The 18,934-nt window shown below is 43.5% G+C and overlaps 8 protein-coding genes across 10 annotated transcripts; 7 read left to right on the top strand and 1 right to left on the bottom strand.

Annotated features, from left to right (window-relative positions):
• Positions 1 to 520: 520 nt before the first annotated feature.
• LOC145709381 (ABC-type oligopeptide transporter ABCB9-like) lies at positions 521 to 4,402 on the top strand. The gene is made up of 8 exons (XM_081787061.1): positions 521 to 967; positions 1,458 to 1,845; positions 1,977 to 2,286; positions 2,327 to 2,555; positions 2,600 to 2,976; positions 3,024 to 3,204; positions 3,249 to 3,495; positions 3,704 to 4,402. The coding sequence occupies exons 1-8, from the start codon at positions 521 to 523 to the stop codon at positions 3,904 to 3,906; spliced, it is 2,382 nt and encodes a 793-aa protein (XP_081643187.1). The 3' UTR covers positions 3,907 to 4,402.
• A 56-nt stretch (positions 4,403 to 4,458) lies between these two features.
• LOC145707069 (uncharacterized) lies at positions 4,459 to 7,195 on the top strand. The gene is made up of 7 exons (XM_081784545.1): positions 4,459 to 4,576; positions 5,298 to 5,371; positions 5,721 to 5,791; positions 5,839 to 5,929; positions 5,983 to 6,269; positions 6,322 to 6,452; positions 6,693 to 7,195. Exons 1-7 carry the CDS (start codon positions 4,512 to 4,514, stop codon positions 6,832 to 6,834), a joined length of 861 nt encoding a protein of 286 aa, XP_081640671.1. The 5' UTR covers positions 4,459 to 4,511; the 3' UTR covers positions 6,835 to 7,195.
• LOC145707070 (uncharacterized) lies at positions 7,130 to 8,540 on the top strand. Of its 2 annotated transcripts, XM_081784547.1 has the most exons (5): positions 7,130 to 7,227; positions 7,586 to 7,781; positions 7,919 to 8,024; positions 8,287 to 8,313; positions 8,409 to 8,540. In XM_081784547.1, exons 2-5 carry the CDS (start codon positions 7,611 to 7,613, stop codon positions 8,495 to 8,497), a joined length of 393 nt encoding a protein of 130 aa, XP_081640673.1. In that variant the 5' UTR covers positions 7,130 to 7,227; positions 7,586 to 7,610; the 3' UTR covers positions 8,498 to 8,540. The 2 variants fall into 2 exon arrangements, with proteins under 2 accessions (XP_081640673.1, XP_081640672.1); XM_081784546.1 differs by having other exon boundaries at positions 8,287 to 8,540.
• A 29-nt stretch (positions 8,541 to 8,569) lies between these two features.
• On the top strand, positions 8,570 to 10,047 carry LOC145709379 (ribonuclease P protein subunit p30-like; the record flags this gene model as incomplete). Its single annotated transcript, XM_081787060.1, has 4 exons — positions 8,570 to 8,788; positions 8,849 to 9,090; positions 9,134 to 9,505; positions 9,696 to 10,047. Coding segments are annotated over 3 exons (789 nt in total), but the record flags the coding sequence as incomplete, so codon positions are not given.
• A 64-nt stretch (positions 10,048 to 10,111) lies between these two features.
• Positions 10,112 to 12,719, top strand: LOC145708250 (uncharacterized). The gene is made up of 4 exons (XM_081785907.1): positions 10,112 to 10,330; positions 10,379 to 10,605; positions 11,031 to 12,045; positions 12,290 to 12,719. The coding sequence occupies exons 3-4, from the start codon at positions 11,303 to 11,305 to the stop codon at positions 12,507 to 12,509; spliced, it is 963 nt and encodes a 320-aa protein (XP_081642033.1). The 5' UTR covers positions 10,112 to 10,330; positions 10,379 to 10,605; positions 11,031 to 11,302; the 3' UTR covers positions 12,510 to 12,719.
• On the bottom strand, positions 12,525 to 14,303 carry LOC145708251 (uncharacterized). 2 transcript variants are annotated; one of them, XM_081785909.1, is made up of 5 exons: positions 14,237 to 14,303; positions 13,624 to 13,727; positions 13,285 to 13,479; positions 13,028 to 13,240; positions 12,525 to 12,805 (listed from the first exon to the last, which is right to left on the bottom strand). In XM_081785909.1, the coding sequence occupies exons 2-5, from the start codon at positions 13,721 to 13,723 to the stop codon at positions 12,612 to 12,614; spliced, it is 702 nt and encodes a 233-aa protein (XP_081642035.1). In that variant the 5' UTR covers positions 13,724 to 13,727; positions 14,237 to 14,303; the 3' UTR covers positions 12,525 to 12,611. The 2 variants fall into 2 exon arrangements, with proteins under 2 accessions (XP_081642035.1, XP_081642034.1); XM_081785908.1 differs by lacking the exon at positions 14,237 to 14,303 and having other exon boundaries at positions 13,624 to 13,796.
• Positions 14,304 to 14,570: 267 nt separating this feature from the next.
• Positions 14,571 to 17,119, top strand: LOC145706380 (transmembrane protein 209-like). Its single transcript, XM_081783769.1, has 9 exons — positions 14,571 to 14,717; positions 14,831 to 14,996; positions 15,090 to 15,226; positions 15,279 to 15,369; positions 15,418 to 15,682; positions 16,124 to 16,346; positions 16,397 to 16,533; positions 16,577 to 16,755; positions 16,801 to 17,119. The coding sequence occupies exons 1-9, from the start codon at positions 14,584 to 14,586 to the stop codon at positions 16,945 to 16,947; spliced, it is 1,479 nt and encodes a 492-aa protein (XP_081639895.1). The 5' UTR covers positions 14,571 to 14,583; the 3' UTR covers positions 16,948 to 17,119.
• A 28-nt stretch (positions 17,120 to 17,147) lies between these two features.
• Positions 17,148 to 18,914, top strand: LOC145706381 (V-type proton ATPase subunit C 1-like). Its single transcript, XM_081783770.1, has 6 exons — positions 17,148 to 17,442; positions 17,641 to 17,855; positions 17,906 to 18,076; positions 18,119 to 18,328; positions 18,375 to 18,485; positions 18,574 to 18,914. The coding sequence occupies exons 1-6, from the start codon at positions 17,160 to 17,162 to the stop codon at positions 18,706 to 18,708; spliced, it is 1,125 nt and encodes a 374-aa protein (XP_081639896.1). The 5' UTR covers positions 17,148 to 17,159; the 3' UTR covers positions 18,709 to 18,914.
• The last annotated feature ends 20 nt before the right edge of the window (positions 18,915 to 18,934 follow it).

The raw sequence follows: 18,934 nt of genomic DNA, 5'->3' as shown, positions 1-18,934 counted from the left end.
CGCTTTTGTACTCGCAGACTGACGATTGGGTGCCCATGTCGTATTATTTGGACATGAAGCGAGACTTTCCAGAGATTCCGCAACTGCTGCCGGAGACGATTCCCCACGCCTTCGTCGAAAACCACGACCAGGCCAAGTACGTCGCCAAGAAATGCGTCCTGCTCATTCGTCAACAAGAGAAAAAGCCCTTTTGCTCCGACAGCGCCAAAATTAAAATGAAAAAAAAAGACGAACAAGTCCGAAAATCCGACTCCTCCAAAAATACAGCTTCAATTACACAACTTCAATTCTCACAATTTCTGTTTTTCAATTCCTTTTCCGCGAATTCTAGCGGCTAATTGGGCTGGGCAACCTGTGTAAAAAACCTGAGTCAGGTCTTGTACACAGGGTGCAGAGCCTAGAGCGGCGAATTCTGCGTTGATTCTTCATTCACTGATTATTTTAAAACTCAACTGAAAAAAGATTGATTTTATTTATTTAAAAAAATCTTTCAAAAGCTTCATACCCAGCAATTTTAGACATGTTCTGTTTTCAATCTCAAGTCGTAAAGTCCAAATCGATCCATGGCTTTCTCGGCCTCGTTTCGCTCGTGGTCGGTCTTTTCTCGCTCCTGCGCTTTGGCTTCTTCGACGAATGCCGCGTCAAGGACCACGACGAGCACGTCCTTGTTTGGGACATTCACTACGACTTGACGGACGTCGCTTGCTGCCTCCTCTTCGTTGGTTTCGTCAATTTCGGGATTGTCGTCGGCGTTTGGCGATCGAAATCCTCCGCGAGCGTGGAGCACTATCGAATGGGCCTTTCCTCCCTTTTCGGCGCGTTCGGGATCTACTTTCTCATCAAAATCCTGCTTTTGTCGGAGTCCGACGATTCTGCCTGGCGATCGCCCTGTCTTGAGACGCGACAGCAGTGGTGGATGCTTTTACACCAATCTCTTCGTGATTCTTGCTTCGATGACTGTTCCCTGGTTCAGCGGCGATCCGAACGAATCTTCTACGGATTCGAACGACAATGATCAGGAACCACTTCTTGCAGAGGGAGAAGACGAGGGAGAACTCAAAGGAACCGTTTCAATTTAATAATTTATAGAAGAACTCTTTTACTTGTGTAGATATTTTATTTCCTCCTTTTACTTAATACAACACTTTGCACATCAACGTGATAATATAAATAAGTTTCATTTAAATAGTATACTCGAAAGTGTAATAGTAACTTCGAGCGTTCACTCATCAACAATCTTCGTTCATTTTCAATCCGATATTTTTGATAGCAACAAACTAATGAGTGGACGCTTTTATCACGATATTGGCCGAAAGAGGGCGTACCAGACCATCTTTTCACGGCGGGATACATGACCCGCTAGGAGCAGCTGAGCTAATCAACCTAGAGGAACTCCAATATTTATCTTTTTTCCAAGATTTCAGACCGATCCAATACTTTTACGATCCTTAATTCAGTCTACTAATTATTCTTCGAATAATTCTAATTTTGAAACGCGAAAAACAGCGAAATTTGTGTGGAAGCGAAAATACGGCGCCTGCGAAGCGATCGGCCGTCTCCTCTCCGAAGCCTGCCCAGATCTGCACGTGATAGTCCTTGCCTTCGTCGCGCTCTTCATCGCCGCCGGCTCCGATCTCTTCAATCCCTGGTTCATCGGCAAGATCATCAACGACATCGTCGTCAATCAAGACGTCGAGAGCTTCAAGCGCAACATCTTTATCATCATTTTGGTGACGATTTCCACCGGCGTCGCTACTGGCTGCAGATCCGGCTTGTTCACGCTCGTCATGGCCAGAATGACGCTCCGGCTCAGGACGAAGCTGTTTAGACAAGTCATTAAACAAGGTTGGTCTTTGACGGGTCGAGAAGCCGCTTGCGGCTTCGAGCTATTCAAACAAAAGCCATGGGAAGCGCGAAATCGGCTTCTTGATTTTGCCCTTTATGTCAGTCCTATTTTACAAATTCTTCCATTTCAGAAACATCATTTTTCGACTCCGTCCGAACTGGCGACATAACGAATCGCTTCTCTGCCGATTGCTCGAAGATGGTGGACACACTCTCGCTCAATATCAACATCTTCTTGCGCTCGATGGTGACGATTGTCGGCTCCATCGTCTTGATGGTCAAGCTCAGCTGGGAGTTGTCGCTTTTGACCGTGATTGGGCTTCCTTTTGGTTTCATCCTCGGCCGCTATTACGGCCACATGTGGCGAGTGCTCCAGGAGAAGATCCAGGATACTTTGGCTGATGCTGGATCTGCAGCAGAGGAAGCTTTTGGAAACATTCGGTATTGACACTTACTCGTCCATTTTCACTTCTTTTGATAGAACTGTGCGCTCGTTCGCCAACGAAAGCGGCGAGTCCGACGTCTACGAAGAAAAGTGTCAGCTGGTGTATACTTGGATGCGTACGAAAGCGTGGTACATGGGCGGATACATGTCCGGCAACATCCTCATTTCAAACGGTCTCGCGGCAGCGACACTTTGGTATGGCGGACATCTCATCCTTGAAGATAGAATCAGTGGGGACACGCTCATTCCATTCGTTCTTTACCAGGTTGGTTTAAAATTCCTCTTGCACTTTGAAAATGAATTCTGTAGTTGAGTTTGGGAAATGCGATCGGCTCGATTGGTGCCGTGTACACAGGCTTGATGGAAGCAGTTGGCTCTGCAGAACGCGTTTTCCAACTGATGGATCGTCAGGCGGCAATCGACTTGTCCGAGGGCGAGCACGCTCCTGCCAAGATCGAGGGAAAGATCGAGTTCAGAAACGTCAAGTTCAACTATCCAACTCGACCGAAACAGCCGGTTCTGCAAGGACTGTCGTTTACCGCGCCGCAAGGAAAGGTCACTGCGCTTGTTGGTGCCTCCGGTGGCGGGAAGAGCTCGATCGTCTCGCTCATCACCAGATTGTACGAACGAAATGACGGGGACATTTTGCTCGACGGAGTTGATGTCAGAAAATACACTCACGAAAGGTCAGTTCTGCGCAACTTCTTCAGCTGGAAATGATTTTTCTTTCTAGTCTCCACCGTTTGGTAACTGTTGTCCAGCAAGAACCGGTCCTCTTCGCGCGAAGCATTCAAAAGAACATTCTTTACGGGCCGTTTGAAGTGGACGACGTCGACGAGGCAATCGAGAACGCGACGAAAATGGCCTCTGCTCACGAGTTCATTTTGAACATGGCGGACAAGTTCGACACACAGGTAGATAAGCCGAAAAGCCATCTTTCAATTGTCTCATTTTCTAGTGTGGCGAAAAAGGACAGCAATTGTCAGGTGGCCAAAAGCAGCGAATTGCGATCGCTCGAAGTCTCGTCCGCAAGCCGTGCGTTCTGATCCTCGACGAAGCCACTTCCGCGCTCGATGCTGCTTCTGAGAAGATCGTCCAAGCTGCGCTCGACAGAATTCAGCAAGAGGCCAACATGACCATCATTCTCATCGCGCATCGACTATCTACGGTTAAAAACGCCGACCAAATTGTCGTTATCAATCAAGGTAAAGATAACCAGAGGAAAGCTAAAAAGTAATGTGTCAAGAGAGGGAAGTGCACCCCTGTTTTTGGCCTCCAAAAAGAGTCACATAAGACCTGGGTCAGAGTGATTAGAGGTCAAAATGAAAGGTGTACTTCCCCTTCCCTGTGCCGCTGTTTTTACAAGCTAGGATTGGCAAAAAGTTGGTCAATAGCTTGATTAACGCTCTTTAGGAAACGTCGTGGAGACTGGAAATCACGACGAACTAATGACGAAAAATAACCACTACGCAAAGCTGGTCGCTGCCCAGCTCGCTGAAAGTGGTCAAAACTCGCCGCAGAAGACCCTGATCAAAGAAAAAGTTGTTTACAAGCGAGTAGTGACCAATTCTAGCAGCCAAAAGGACTATGACATTAGTCCCGGCACTTCAGCTTGAACTCATTTCTACAATTAGTCTATTTAAAATTTCAATTTCACGAAAAAAAACATGTTTACTTAAATTTACACTTGAAGCCGCAATCACGAAATTCTACAATCCGTTCTTCTGATAGCGTCTTTTTCCATCCAGCTAGCTGATCGGCTGGACGAAAAAGGTCGCTATTTCAAGAAAGCAGTGTAGAAAAAAAAACTGGCTCGTTTTCTGATTCACCTTTTCTTGCTCATTGTGAGATAATACTAATGTCTGTATCTTTTTAAAATTCGATGTTCACTTCAGTTACACACAGATAATACGCTTTTCCCTTTTTCCGAATGATTATAATTTTAATCTTATTGTTTCTTTTTTGATTCACTGTCACATATCCGATGCTCTTTACTTCACCTAGTGTTTACCTATTTTCAATTTAGAAATATCAAAATCCTAGACCTCAGAAAATCTATCAGATAATCCCTTTTTTTCTCTCTGTGAATAAAAAAGTTATCGAAAGAACCGATTTCTTGAAATTTGCTAAAATTGAAATAGCAGAAATAGAAAAAATAGAGTTTCTGTTCAGTTAGAAATCGGTGAAGCTGTAAAGTTACAGTCACAATAATACGCAGTAAATGGCGCACAACAACAACGGGCAGCAAATTGTGAAAGCGCAAGAAGTCGTTCTCATACAGTCAAGGAAGGGTGCCGCAAATTACAGATTCTAGCGTTCCTTTTTGGATTTTTTTCTCTAGGACATTTTTTGGGTAAAAATCGAACTTGAACATAATGGAAAGCAGCTTGCGGCTTCGAGATACTTTAGCCGCTATGCCTGGCTAATTCGTATTTGTATCTCGAAGCCGCAAGCGGCTTATTTTTTTTGGGTGAGATGGAACTTCATGCTAAATATGCATTATTCGTAAAAAATAAGGTGTGGGGAGAAAGTCTCGTGCTCTTTCTCAGTTTTGCCCATTTTACAAATTGACCTCTCTTGAAGGCTTGATCGTTTGGATTGTGTAACAATTATATAACCGCGAAACAGAATAGTCTTCAGTTGATTACTGTAACTCGTAGTGGCGAAAGAAGTTAACCCGATGCCGAAATCGGTAAAAATTGGACCCGTTGATTTTCGCGGAGTTCACTAATTCACGTCAGGAGACTCCTTCCTCTTCCTTGATTTCAAAAAGCGAAAAAGAAAAAAAAGAGGAGGGTTATGTAAGAGCTCCTTTCTGGGCGTGTCTGACTCTCGAGCTCCTGGTAAAACAGAAAAAGTCAAATAGTTTCTTTTCGACGAGTTTCAGCAGCGCGCCAGAGCGGAATTACGTATTCCCCACTTTCCAAAACAGTGTTCTTACGAGAAACAAAAAGATGGACTTAGATAACTATTTGAATTTTAATGAGCCAGGACACCCGCACCTCAGCGACAACGGAATCAACAATGCTCAGAACATCGGAATCTGCATGAATGACCAGAACTTGAGGAGAGAGCTTCTTGGTAAGAAAAACTTAGATAAACAAAGATGATCAATGATCATGAAGTGGGATTAATCAAAAGTCTTTTTTTTCCTTTTTCCGGAAACTAGCAAAATGATACCTTATTTTGTATAGTCAAATGGATGATTAACCCCTTATTTTCTTTCTCAAATGACCAAAATTTCAAATTTCGATCATATTTTTTCACAAAGATTTTAATAAATGTTCTCTTACTTTGATAAAATGCCCATTTCGACCAACATTTCTGTTGATATAATTCATTAAATTGACTCAAATAGATTCTGTTCATGATGTCTAGTAGACATTGTTTACCTAGGCCAAAGAAAGTCTTCTGATGATATTTGTTTCAGGAAACGACGGACAACACGGCAACGATCAGTCCAGACAGCAGTCGATTATCACAGTTCAACAACCAGGAGATGTAAGCAACACCTTAAAATGAAAGAAAAAGCACTAACTCGTTTTTAGGCAACTGGAAGTGGCCAGGTCCGCGTCTTCATCATCAGAGATCAAGTCAAAAACGTCATTCAAGCGGGAAACAATCTCATCGTCGAAACAGGTGCTCAAGTTAAAACCGAGAAGCCGCGCTTTGAATTCAAAATTTATTTTCAGCGAAAAACGATGGAGCAAAAATCGCACCACAAACTAGCTACATCCAGGGAGTGATGAAAGACAACACATTTCAGCAATCGTCGCCGGTGAGCTTGAGCGGATCTGAGCAAAGCAGCCAGCTGCAGAGTAACCAGCAAGGACAGACTGGTCAAGAAGCGATTCAAGAAAACGGCCCCCCGACTCCGAAAATCGCTGCTCAGAAATCGCCGGGAGAACCGCTGATCAAGCCAAAAGGAAAGAAACGACCGGTGCCGGCGCACCAAAAAGACGAACTCTACTGGGAAAGGGTAAGTTGCTGATAAGCGCTTATCGCAAACGTAACGATTCTTCTTTCGAAAGAGACGGAAAAACAACCTCGCAGCGAAGCGATCGAGAGAGTCTCGAAGACTTCGGGATAATCAGACGACGATGAGGACGGGATTTTTGGAAAATGAAAACATGGAATTGAGGGAGAAAATTAATCAAGTCAGGTAAATATAGATCTTTTCTCAGGCGGTCCTAGGGTTTGTCGAAAGCCTAGAGCTGACTGGTTTTCGTGGTCTCTGATAAATTATCAGAGAAATAGGCCCTTTGGTCGAACTTGTTCTGTCCAAAATCGGCCAGTCATGCAGTACTAGAATGATGGCAATAGTAGTTATCAATAAAAGTCTCCGTGGAAGGCTTCAACAGGCTTCGAAGCACAAATCAAATTATTGATCATTTATTTTCAGGTCTGAAATTCTGGATATCAAAGAAAAGCTGCAAGAATACAACGCGATCTACCGAGGAACAGAAGTTTCCGCCCTGGCCGAGGCTGCTGCCGTCATGGCGGATTCGGAGCCGATGATTCCTCCCGAAATCAAGCAGCAATGAACTTTAAATTAACAAACTTAAAAGCAGAACCAAAAGACTATCTCTATCTATAATACCCTTTTTTGACTGTTGTCTCCTTTTCTTTGCCACCTTACTTTCTTTTTTGATTTCTATCTCCCGAGGATCAACGGAGAAAAACAAAACTACTGTTTCTATCTTTTCAATTTCCTACCGCTTCATCTTCTCTATCAAAGGATAACACCCTCCAAACTCCTCTTGTAAATATAATTATGCTTTTGAATGGATAATTTAAGAATTCCAATAATCCCTTTTTTTCCCGTTTTGAAAGTGTCCTTTTCCCGTGTCTTTTTTAGCGATTCTGTTGACGTAACAGAACATGAGTTACCATGATCCCGAAAAAGCCGAAGAAGAGTATGAAAAACTTAAAGATCACTAGGGGTCGCCATTCGTCCCTCTCTTTTTTCGTTAAGTTTCACTACCCGCTGCTTTCCTTTTTAGACCAGGGGCGGTTTAATTAATTAACATTCTTCTAACTTATTTTTGATTCCGTTTTCCAACTATACAGTTGTGGGTCGCTGTGGTTTAAAATCAGCCCTTCTCTGTAAATTTTATCGATGGCGACCCCTGTAGCTGCTGTAGCGTCGGGATCAGAATTGATCATGAGAAATTGATTTCAGAAGCGATTTCTAATTCTCAAACTTATCAGAATCAAAAGAGAATTTGCAATCAAGGAAGAGAAAATTTCCTTGCTTATCCGCATTTTTTGATTAGGATAAATTCTGATCCCCACTTGAGACGCGCAAGTTCGCGAAACTATGGCTGTCATCGAAAGAGCCGTGAAAAGGTGGCCAGGTGGCCAGGGTGGTTCAAAGGAGCAAGAAAACGTAGAGTCTAGCTCTGAGTCCGGCTCTGAATCTGAGTCAGAGTCTGAGTCAGAACCCGATGAAACCATGTCCGATTCCGAAATGTATGACGAAATGCAAAAGGAAATTGGTTCAAAATGGTTAAAACTTGATCTACTACTATTTAATTATTACTTTTGTAACTGGTCTGAATACAAAAAGATTGACTGAATAAAAATATAAGCGAAAGCAAAACAACAAAAAAAAACCTTATTTGACAGATGGCCTCTGAAGATGATAGTCTCGGAGAGCAAATAAAAAAGATGTCAGCGTTGTCAAAATCACTCGCAGCGCAGCCTTTGGAAGAAATTCAGGCCGAAGAATTAGGTTAGCACTTGTCTAAAGTTGAAATTGTCGAATGAAATCCTTTTCGACGATTTAGGGCAAATTATGCAAAAATCTACAGTAGTCGACTGTTCAGCCTACTTATCCATGTCGAGCATAGCTTTTTGTGCTAGAATGCAATCAATCAGGACAACGGATGGAAAAACTAGTTAACCAAGCAGTCCAAAGTAGCAATAGAATAGGCCTAGCTCGAATAACGAGCTGATTTCTTTGTCTTTTTAGAATATCTAATAATGATATTCAGAGTTCCGGGACAAATGCGTGGAAATAGGAAATGTTCAAAGACTCGAGAAAGATTCAATTCCGTGCAAAACAGCTCAAAATGACAAGAGCAGCGCCCGTATGAGCAAGTTGGAACACAATCAGTCCTAGAATTAGCAGCAATTTCAAAGATGTCGCCGCTGCAGGTCGTTTCTGAGCTCAAACTGCCCGATTTTATCCGCGATGCCATTTAGAATTTACTGCCAGAAAAAATACTAGCGAGCATTTTCATTTTGACTTTTCCGTAACGAACTTCATTTTTTAAGAATGGATCCGTTGGAACTCGCGGATCGAAAAAGCACATCCCGATCGATTTGAACGTCCCTTTGAATGGCAAGGACAAGCTCTCGGAAAGGTTGAAAACGATCAAGGATTTGGGCTGGAGCGGTGCGGCAGTGTCAGTTTATGTTCCAAGCGGCAAGGAGATTCCGAAGCCGCCCGTGATAAAGGAGGATTTTGGATTGAGGCTTTTTACGAGGGTTACTGTGAGTGCCTTTTCCTTTACCTGTTTTTCCCCTTGATGTTGATTAATCAAATGATCCAAGGTAGAAGTGGTGACAAACACAGACAAGTACAATGTGCGCAGCGGGAAGAGCTCGACGAATTTGACCGATTACGACATAATCTGCGTGATTCCCGGCTCGGAGAAGATCTTCCAAGACTGCTGCAAAGACGTCGACTGCGATTTGATCAGTTTCGATTTGGCGGAGAAGCTGTCTTTTGATGTGCGACGAGGAGCGGTCAGCTCGGCGCTGCAGAGAAATGTTCAATTTGAGTTTAATTACAGGTAGCAGCAGAAACACGAGACTTCTTGTTCACAGAAAATTCAGTTCATGGCTGATGGACTCGCAAAAGCGCAAACACGGCATCCAGTTGGCGTTCCGCCTCGGCGAGATGTCTCGCCACGCCGGAATCGTCCTCAGCTCCGAGTGCTACAATACCAGCGACATTCGCGCGCCGGGCGATGCGTCGTATCTTCTAGCGCTCGCGCGATTTCCCGAAAACTGCCTCCCCTCCCTCGTCCAACGCAATCCGACCAACTGCGCGGTCAACGCTTTCAAGAGAAAAACGCGCAAGTGTGCTGTTGTTTTGAAGAGGAAAAATGATGATGAAGAAAACTGTCTGTCTGATTGTAAAAAACAAAAAGCCTTGTCCTAGCATTCACTTGAGGGTTAACAAAAAAGGGAGAGGAGACTTTTAAGGTATTTTTGATCGTTTCTGATTGGTTGACGTACGAAATACTGGCCTCTTATTGGATGAGAGGCGTTATTTTATCCCTTCGGCAAATAAGAAACCTGTATTTCCTGGAACAGCCAATCACAGATGCCCGAAAGCCCCAAAACCTGGCCTTTCCCAGCTTTGCCCCACCCAAGTTCGTAACATGCGTTTTAGAAATCTTGAATTATGAATCGAATCGGACGAAAAAACGGTCCCTTCGCGAATCTGCTCTCCGTCCGCCAAAACAGTCGAAAAGTCCCTGAGCACTTGAGAAGAGCAAAGAACAGCGGGGAAGAGGGGATTTCCGTCACGCAGCTTTCTTCGAAAGATTACTCGAAGTTCGCGCGCTGGGACTGGATTCTACGCTTTGGAACGATAGGTGCAATTTCCGCGGCTGTCTACTTCGCGAATAAAGACAAAATCAAACGTTATCGGGTTTATGGCCAATTTGAGGAACTGGTCGATCGAAAATACGATTTGAATGTTTGGACCAGATGGCTAAAGCTCTATAATGATGGATATTCAATCAGAGAGTATTTTTTTCACCTAAAAGTGAAGATTTTTGATTGACTATTATCATAAATTATTTGCTCGGGCGGTTAATATCCATCTGTAGAATTGCCTGACAACGTCAAAATCGAGCTTTTAGCTCTCCTCCGAGATCGCGAAGAAGAACCAGTCTGGTGGGAACTGCTCCGGAACGAGCGTTCTCTCGAATTCGTCTTGGCTGAGATTCGAAAACACCCGAAAATCCTCCTTCAGCTTTCGCGCTTGTCCAACAGCAACATTCTCATCAATTTGATCAAAAAGTAAAACACTTTCTTTTTGACTTAAACCGATTTATATTCGATTTTTAGCGGGCACTTCGAGAAGACAGAAGTGCTTCAAGAACTGATCGCGCTTGGAGCAGACGTGAACGCCTCTGAAAAAGGAAAAAGCGTGCTCGAATACATCATCGACACTGGCGACGCGAAGCTCATCGTTCAGGCCATCCGGGCAGGAGCAAATGTAAACGTCAGACTTCCCTTTCACATAAAACGCGCCGTCGTCGAAACTGCCTATTCCAAGTTTACCAGATCTCGATGTAAGTCTTGAAATTAGGCTCTGCAATCTGGAAAATAACTTGACACTGTTTTTATGTTCCGACCTCATTTTCGACCCTCTGTAAAAAAGGGATGAGTACATCATGAGGTTATCTTAACCACCCTACGCCACAGAGTAGACCTTCAGCAGCTGAAGTTCAGCTCTTATTTGAGCCCAAAGTACTTCGAGAACATCGACTCCCAAAATGAGGTTAAAATTGGCGAAATCGGGTATTTCCGAGTTGATGACGTCATTTGTGAAATATCACTTGACATTGACATTTGATCAGTGTCCCTACGCCACAAATCAGACCCTAAGCTACATTTTGGTACTCTTAGGGACTCTCTGCGACTTCTCTGGTCGGAGAACATAGACTCCCCAGTTATCGGAAGCATAAAAAAACAGTGTCCTTGTAATTTCTTATAGATTCGCACGGTGACAAATTTAACGCCTTCAACGTGACCACCTTCGACAGCGAGAAAAAGGAATTCGCCCTGGAACAAGTGGACAATTTCGCCACAGCCTTTGACCTGGACCACGAAGCCGAGGAAAAGCGCCAGCTCGTCGAGGACCCAACGATCTTCTGCCGCCTTTGTTTGGCAGACGACATCGCCTTGGTCGAAGAAATCATCGATTTTGCGAGCAGCGAGAGTTTGGAGAAGGCGTTTACGCTTGTTCTGGCGCGGGGGCAAATTCAAATGGCAAAAGTGATTTTGAAAGGGTTCAAAAAGTCGTTTCAAAAAGATGGAGAAGAGAGGGTCTTGGAGAATATGCTTTACCGAGCGCTATTGGAAGGGAAGAGCGACGCTTATGGATTGATTTTGGAAGCGCTGAATATCGAACCGGCGGAAATTGCCGACTTCCACGTGATAAAACGCGCCAAAATCGTTCTCAATCTGCTTGGACGAAATAATGCTCTTCAGGAATTTCAATTTCAATTCCGGAATGCGAGGAGAGATCAAGGGAGAGAAAAAGAAAATGAACCGATCATTGACGATTTTATCAAACAAATTGGAAACGTCACCCTCCTCGCCGTGGATGATACAGATCCATCACTAGCTTCCAGATGTTCTAGAACCGTGTCCGATCTCAAGCCTGATCGTATTCTCCTCCCCCTAAACTCAACCACTATTGGCTACTTATTCCACTCGATCGAAGGCCTCGCGCAGCAATCAAAGAGCCGCTTTGACGAGATTTCAAAGAAATCCGCTCTAGAACGGACGCCAGAAGAGGAAATGCAACGCACCTTCGACTACCGAGTCATCCAAAGCGAACTCTGGCCCTTTCGCGAAGCCGTGGCGACTGTGGAAGCGGCCGCGAAACTGGAAGGAAAAATGTCGGAACTGGTGATGGCGGAGCCGGAGACAGAGGACGTTTATAAAAAAGTTGGTGTTTGTAAAGATCGACATAAATTTGAAGTTTATACTCGCGAAAGATTAAGGCAGGGATAAGAGCAGAGAGAAATAAAATCAGAAGATAGCGGATAAATCAACAAATTGGATTGTTTCTGGGAGAATAAGAGCCGTCTGGAAACAGTCTTCAACAATGAGCTTCGCACCTAACTAAGACCGTTTCCACAAGGCTTTTATTCTACCAAAAATCTGCTAATGTGTAGATTTATCCGCTAGTTCCTAATTTGTCTATCTATTATGATGTATGTTAAAATTTTTCTAATCCCAACTTAGTGACTTTGATTCGTATTCAAAGACCTGCTCGAAGGAATTCCGTGAGAAGCTGAAAAATACGCGCGAATCATATTTTCCGGAAGCTAACGAAGCATACTACGGGACCAAGAAAGACTTTCTCGTTTCCACAATCCGGGAGCACTGTAAAGACAGGCGGAAAAGCTGCCTCTGTCTAGTAGACATTGAGCTCTTTGATAGTGTTCTTGATGCCCTGCTGTAACTGTAACTGTTTGATTGTGATTTTAAGTTTATTGAAATGTATTTTTCGTTGGCTGGGCAGGATATATTCTTATTAAATAAAACGTTAAAAAGAAACACAACTTTACAAAGACTGTTTGTACTCAAGCTGCTCGATTTTTTGGGAGAGTTTTTCGTTGGCTCTTTCGAGCTCTAGAATTTTTTGCTCGCTCTCGTTCAACTCGCGCTGGAGGTCGTTGCAATGCGAGCGCGTGTCGTTGAAGCGCTCGCTCGTTTCCATCGACTTCTGCAGCTCAGAGGCGAGTTTTGAGACTTCCCCTTGAGAAAATTTGTTATTTACCGCAACCTCATAATTAAGTGGGCTTTTTACGAATGTGTAATAGTTTTAAATGCCAATTTTCGCTGAGCGACCGGAGTAACTAATAAGACTAGAGAGGGCCTAGAGAGGGACTTGCGCTCGAACTTTATTCATAACTCCGCTCGCTCAGACGAAATTGGAACCATGACTGTTGTTACTGAAGCTTTTATTAAATGACTTACTACTGCTTGCCTCTTCCCTAAGAATCGACTCGTTCATTTTCGTCCGTAAAGTAGCAAGCTCGTCCCTGAGGTTTTCAACGACCCACTGGAGCGATTCGCACTCGGCGTAAATGTTGCTTTCCTCAAGGTCGAGTTTTTCTACAACAGGAGCTGCTTCGGGACTTTGGGGAGCATGTTCATTCTTTTCGTCTTTTTCAATTCGAACGCGCGTTTCTAAAGGCCAATTTTTGTATTTCGAAAGTATTTTAAAAAGGTACCTTTAGGAGTAGAAGCAGCAAAAGTTTGAGGAAGGGGAGGAGCTTCGGCGGCCTGAGATTCTAGCTCAGCGATTCGCGCATTCGCTGCGTTGAGTTGTTCTTGAAGCAGTTGCTTTTCTTCGTCCAGGAGTCGGCGAGCCTCTGCATTTGACGCCTCGAGTTCTTCGAGCTCGTTGTTGTTTATTTCATTTTTCTCTGAACCAAGAATTTAGGAGAGATCGGCAAAAAAAAAATATCGGTCGTTGGGAAGGGTTTCTTGCAAAAGAACACTTTACGTCGAAAAAATAAGGGTATCCAATTGTTAAATTAAGAAGAAAAGCCTGCTAAAATTCTGATTACCGTTGTACTTCTGTCTTCTTTTCCCTTTGTCCCCTGAGCAACAGGCAAATCGCCGAACACCGCTGACGAATGATACCCATATGGCCATTGCGTAGCACATGCACCTACAGTTGCTTCATTAATTGCTCTATAGTTCGTTCTCTTGCAAATCAATTAATTGCAATCATGGAATAGCGCTATCGCCCTTTTTGGGTCAGCGTTGCGTCCATCCCCGCATCAGTGAGTTTGCCCTGGGCGGGGATATTGGAACGCCCAACAAAATAATATCCAAAAATATATGTATACCCTCAACCAAACACATTCTACAAGCTCATTTTGAAATACACTTTTTTACGAACACCATCTTACAAAACTTTGTTAGTTTGAGACATTTTTGGTCATTTTTCCATAATTTTCTAATGAAAAAGACCTAAAACCTGCCGAATTTAGCAATATTTTGAAAGATATTTTCCAAAAAAATATTTTTCAAAATTAGCTTGTAGAAAATATGATGCCTGACCGAGGGTATTCATATTTTTGTGTAATAATTTTGAGTTCCAAATACGTTATTTTTCCCGTCAGAAATAATTCCAGTAATTCATTTTCCAATTATGATATTATTTTTTCCTCTTACCTCAGGCTCGCATTTTATCAGAAAGAAGCAAAACGCACGAATCGATTTAAATCGGGCACCGTATCTGAATAGATTTACTGTTTATAATTGCTCGATGGCCAGAAGCGCGAAACGCGGAATTGTTTGCTAATTTCGTAATCATTCGCAAAAAATAAATTTGAGCTTTTGTCAAACATGAAAGAAAATCGCCACTCAAGTCTTCCTCGATCACTCTTTTTTAATTGTATTGTCTTCTGATTGTAATTCGGACGCGCTCTCCTTTTGTCCCGCGCTTGTTATCCCGCCCGATTCTTAATTCTTCTTTGATGGTCATTTTTTCTTAATTGTTGAATGTTCAGAATGCAACGATGATCATGAGCCGCCGTTTCGCGAACGAAGCAAGTCAGAAACTCAAACAGCAGGAGAGCACGAAGCTGGTTTTGTGTGTGCTCCGCATCGCACTTTATGGATTCATTGTCGTCTTGTCGCTCGTTTTTGCCAGGTTAGACTTTTCAAACAACAACTTCTTCAAACAAAAAAGAAGAGAAAGACATAAAAATCTTCTCTTTTTCCTCTTTTTTTTGGAAACTTCTCCATTTTACCTTCCACTTTCAGCTTCCTGAATGGCTACTGGGACCGGCTGAGTCTCTACATCGCCGGGCTCTTCGGCATTTTCTTCGTCTCAGAAATCATGGTTGTCATTTCTCTTGGAATTCCAAAGCCGCCGCAATCGTCGCCAAAGAAAGAACAAAAAGAAGAGCTGCCTCAGCCGGCCATCATTGTAAGAAATAATTACCTTCATTACTAGCCGCTTTTCTTTCCTCTTTACAGGAAGCTCTCAAATAGGAAACGATATCTCTCTAACGTTGTTCAGGCGCCGGAGATCAACCTTCGCGATCACACAAGAGCCATCGCCGCGTGTCTCAAGCGCAACGATCCGAACAAACGGGAGAGCCGCTCGCCGGCATCGCTCAACTCGTCACTCCGCCACCGCATCAAGTCACCACAAAAGTTGGCATCACTACTTTTTTTTCTCACTGACGAACTAACTTCTCTTTCTTAGGCCAATCAACACCGAAAAAGACCTCGAAGAATACCTCCAATCCTTTGTCGGCCCGGATAACAAATCGACCTTGATTTGCCCACCAAAAGAGGTAAAAAACTGATTCAAAATCAGCGTTGCTAAATTATCAAAATTGTAGGTGTGGCAGTCTCCGATTCGCTTCTCCGACTACCCGAACAAGTTCAAGTTCCAACTGTCAAAGACGCCTCCATCCAAGCCAGCGAATCCTCATCTTCCGTTCGACACCACTGGCGTCGAAGAGACCTCGACCAATGCTTGGATTCAGCTGGGCGTCACTAACCGCGAATTGAACAACTGGCAACTCAACCTCCGCGCCGTCCTCTGGCGATGCATAGTCAACCCGCTTTCCAAAGAAATTGACAGGGTCAACAACGAGCTCAAGGGTTAGTAAAGAAACTAAAGGGGGATCCTCCCTGGGAACCTATAAGACATACACTGAAGAAGCTTTTTCACAATGATTATTTATTAAAAATGACAAAAAAAATAACAGTCTAGTTCCATTGCTGTAGAGCAAACTTGTTTATAAGTTTCATTAAACAATTTCTGGGCCAGAGTGGATCATATTTTCGACAGGATCTTTTACTTATAACTAAAATGATAAATCGTGCTGTAGCATTATTTTTCGTGGAGACTGACTGCAATTTCACTTTTTATACAGTCAAAATCACCCAAGAGCGCTACTTTTTGTATAAACTGCATTAAAGTCTAAGTTGGATATTTGCAAGTATGTTTGTACGTCCTTCTTACGATCTAACGATAACCTACTTTCGTGCAAACGAAAAAGCAGGATTGTTAAATATTGCTGTCCTAATTCTAAGCTTCAGCTGTCCTCCCCGACGTTCAAATCGGCAAAACATCGATTTCGGATCTCCAAATGGTTTCCAATCCTCAATTGAGTCAGGACATCCGGCGCATTATCCCCTACTTGGAGGTCGGATCCAACCATGGCTATTTCGTCAAACGTCTCCGGACACTCGCCCAAGAGGGCTATCTCTCCAGCTACATTTGGAACGGTGGCGAAGACTACAACGGTCAGAAGTGGGCAAAGTAAGGTTCACCAACTTCATCCTCAAATAACATTTTTTCCCTCTTTCAAGGCAATTTCCAACTGACACGGCGATTCTGATGCACATCTTCTCCTGCTGGATGGACAATCACATGCCTCCAGATCCCTCCGCCGGGGTAGACGCTAGAGCTTTCACAGACAGATTCCTTCTTCGAGCAAAGTCTCTCGGTAATACCTTTTCATTCCGTTCCAATTGTTATTAGACCTTCAGTGAAACGAAAGCAGGACATGCGGATTAATCCCAACTCGAAGAAAAAAGTGGCCTTTCCCGTGGCGGTCCGAGTTCCAGTCTCGATCGTCGAATTTTCAGAAGACCCGCCAGAGTATTATGTCCAGCACCTGGACCAAGAAAAGCTACGAAACAGCGAGATCGAGTATCAAGTCAAAGAGGTTACTTTTTCACTTGCTTTCATACCACCACCAACCCTTTTTCAGTTCCCAGCTGGGCGATACAATCCCCTCCAGAGCATTTTGTTGCTTCTTTACATGCTGAACAAAGAAAATCACGGCGAAATCGCTGGCGTCTCCCTTGGCCCTGCTGGCCTCGATCTCTTGAGCGTCTTCACCGATTTCAAAACATGAAAAATTGAAATGAAGAAGATTCAATTCTAGGCACATTTTACTATTTTTTTTTTCTATTTTTGACTGACTAGTTTTCAATTATCACTTCACAACGGAACAGCTATAAACCACTGCGTCACAAACAAACTAAAAATAATCAAGTTCAATTTCGAACCATGAAAAAAAGCTAAAAGGTTGATTTTTACACGGCATCTTTTCAGAATAGAAAAGAAATGTCAGAACTGTGGCTTGTCTCCGTGCCGGGCGAGCAGTACAATCAAATGAACACGCTCCCGGGCGACTTGTGCGCGATGAAGGCGGAGATGAAACTGCCCGAGCTAAAGGTCGGCACGCTCGATCAACTCATCCAGCTGAGCGATGAACTTTCCAAGGCGGATGCCTTCGGCGAATCTGTTTGTCGAAAAGTATCCGGCTGTATGCTCGACATTCTCGATGGGGACAGAGCCCAGGCGTCCGAACACTTGAGGATGAACAATGGAAAAGATTCGGCGAACAGTGAGTTGTTTTTTTTCTTTTTGAAAAGTTCGTAGAATATAGAAGGAGCTTTGTGGATTAACTGAGGCCTAGGGTTAGGTTAGGATTGGCCAGCTAAGGGTTAGGGTTTTACGTTGACAAAAGTAGTGGCTTTGTAGATACGATTTTTAACAAAATTATTGATCAAAAATCCTGGTTGCTAACATCCTTGATTTGTAGTGTGGGTGACGAAGTTCAAGTGGGACGCAGCAAAGTTCCCCTCTCGCGTCGCACTGCCACAACTGCTCGGTGTGATCAACCGGGCTTTGAGCGAAATCGACACTGCGGTAAAGAAGAAAAGCGCGCACTACAACGGCATCAGAAGCCAACTGTCTCAGTTTGAAAAGCGTTCCAATGCCTCGCTCGTCACGAGGCCTCTTTCTGATGTTGTAAAGGTACACTTTAATCGATACGTTTATGATGATTTTAAACGATTTCTCTTCAGCAGGCGGATTTGGTCCAGGCCAGCGAGTATCTGGAAACCTTGTTCGTCGCCTTGCCCGCTCGTTGCGAAGAAGAATGGCTCAAGGGATACGAAACGCTGACCGACATGATCGTGCCCAGGTCGTCAAAGAAGATCGTCGGCGACAACGAATACTGCATCTTCTCAGTGACTGTAAGTCCTTACTTTATATAAATTTCGGTATGCTCTTTTTAGCTGTTCAGACGCGCCGTGGCTGAGTTTAAAAACGAGTGCTCAAAGCGAAAATACATCGTGCGCGAGTTCAACTACTCAGCCGCCGACATCAAGAACGAAAAAGAGCAACAGACGACTCTATCTACTGAAAAATCAAAGACCTATCCAGTTTTGTTCAAATGGCTGAAGGTCAACTTTAGCGAGGCCTTTTCTGCCTGGCTCCATATCAAGGTGCGGATTTCTTTTCGAGGAAAAAGAGCATCATCCTAATTTTTAGGCGTTGAGGATTTTCGTCGAAAGCGTTTTGAGATATGGTCTGCCTGTGAATTTCCGAGCCGCTGTACTTATCCCTGCCAAGCCCAGAAAGCTCCGTGAGCGATTAAATAAGGTACGGCAGAGCGTAGAAAGACAGCAGAGTGATACCCTTATCATATAATGTTGCGTCTTCGTTCCCAATTCTCAATTCTTTGTTTCAGATTTACTCGGAGCTGGATTCCGCCAATTTCAGCAACACGGCAAACGACGGAGACGTAGGTCTAAAATTCGACTCAGGCGACTACTACCCTTACGTTTATTGCCGCATCCCGGGCGATATCGTCGAATCTTCCTAAAAAACATGAATTTTACATGTCGTTTAAATCCTCATTTCACTCTTCAAACAATATCTTCATCAAATACTACTGTAACTGGTATAAACTATTGTTTCTCTACTTGAACTCTTTTTATTTTTTTCGTGCAAAAAAGTATTTATCGCCTTTTAAAGTTCATACTTATTCTTTCGTTTGTGCAATAATTGGTCAAATAACTATTCATAAAATTTATAATGTTAAAAGCTTA

Source organism: Oikopleura dioica, chromosome XSR, assembly GCF_907165135.1.
Source record: "Oikopleura dioica chromosome XSR, OKI2018_I68_1.0, whole genome shotgun sequence".
In the NCBI taxonomy this organism is placed as follows: Eukaryota; Metazoa; Chordata; class Appendicularia; order Copelata; family Oikopleuridae; genus Oikopleura; species Oikopleura dioica.
Note: the sequence above shows the minus strand (reverse complement) of the source record. Positions and strands in the feature narration are given on the sequence as shown.

Excerpts from the sequence above, each read along its gene's own strand:
- LOC145709381 (XM_081787061.1), top strand. The coding sequence starts at position 521 with ATGTTCTGTTTTCAATCTCAAGTCGTAAAGTCCAAATCGATCCATGGC. Across the intron at positions 2,556-2,599 it reads TTCCATTCGTTCTTTACCAG|TTGAGTTTGGGAAATGCGAT; the intron begins GTTGGTTTAAAA and ends TGAATTCTGTAG. Across the intron at positions 3,205-3,248 it reads CGGACAAGTTCGACACACAG|TGTGGCGAAAAAGGACAGCA; the intron begins GTAGATAAGCCG and ends CTCATTTTCTAG.
- LOC145707069 (XM_081784545.1), top strand. The coding sequence starts at position 4,512 with ATGGCGCACAACAACAACGGGCAGCAAATTGTGAAAGCGCAAGAAGTC. Across the intron at positions 5,792-5,838 it reads CAGTTCAACAACCAGGAGAT|GCAACTGGAAGTGGCCAGGT; the intron begins GTAAGCAACACC and ends ACTCGTTTTTAG. Across the intron at positions 5,930-5,982 it reads CAATCTCATCGTCGAAACAG|CGAAAAACGATGGAGCAAAA; the intron begins GTGCTCAAGTTA and ends ATTTATTTTCAG.
- LOC145707070 (XM_081784546.1), top strand. The coding sequence starts at position 7,611 with ATGGCTGTCATCGAAAGAGCCGTGAAAAGGTGGCCAGGTGGCCAGGGT. Across the intron at positions 7,782-7,918 it reads TGTATGACGAAATGCAAAAG|ATGGCCTCTGAAGATGATAG; the intron begins GAAATTGGTTCA and ends CTTATTTGACAG. Across the intron at positions 8,025-8,286 it reads AATTCAGGCCGAAGAATTAG|AGTTCCGGGACAAATGCGTG; the intron begins GTTAGCACTTGT and ends AATGATATTCAG.
- LOC145708250 (XM_081785907.1), top strand. The coding sequence starts at position 11,303 with ATGGCAAAAGTGATTTTGAAAGGGTTCAAAAAGTCGTTTCAAAAAGAT. Across the intron at positions 12,046-12,289 it reads TATACTCGCGAAAGATTAAG|TGACTTTGATTCGTATTCAA; the intron begins GCAGGGATAAGA and ends ATCCCAACTTAG.
- LOC145708251 (XM_081785909.1), bottom strand. The coding sequence starts at position 13,723 with ATGTGCTACGCAATGGCCATATGGGTATCATTCGTCAGCGGTGTTCGG. Across the intron at positions 13,480-13,623 it reads AAGAAGACAGAAGTACAACG|AGAAAAATGAAATAAACAAC; the intron begins GTAATCAGAATT and ends TTCTTGGTTCAG. Across the intron at positions 13,241-13,284 it reads TGCTGCTTCTACTCCTAAAG|AAACGCGCGTTCGAATTGAA; the intron begins GTACCTTTTTAA and ends ATTGGCCTTTAG.
- LOC145706380 (XM_081783769.1), top strand. The coding sequence starts at position 14,584 with ATGATCATGAGCCGCCGTTTCGCGAACGAAGCAAGTCAGAAACTCAAA. Across the intron at positions 14,718-14,830 it reads TTGTCGCTCGTTTTTGCCAG|CTTCCTGAATGGCTACTGGG; the intron begins GTTAGACTTTTC and ends TTCCACTTTCAG. Across the intron at positions 15,370-15,417 it reads TGATTTGCCCACCAAAAGAG|GTGTGGCAGTCTCCGATTCG; the intron begins GTAAAAAACTGA and ends TCAAAATTGTAG.
- LOC145706381 (XM_081783770.1), top strand. The coding sequence starts at position 17,160 with ATGTCAGAACTGTGGCTTGTCTCCGTGCCGGGCGAGCAGTACAATCAA. Across the intron at positions 18,329-18,374 it reads CTGCCTGGCTCCATATCAAG|GCGTTGAGGATTTTCGTCGA; the intron begins GTGCGGATTTCT and ends CCTAATTTTTAG. Across the intron at positions 18,486-18,573 it reads TCCGTGAGCGATTAAATAAG|ATTTACTCGGAGCTGGATTC; the intron begins GTACGGCAGAGC and ends TCTTTGTTTCAG.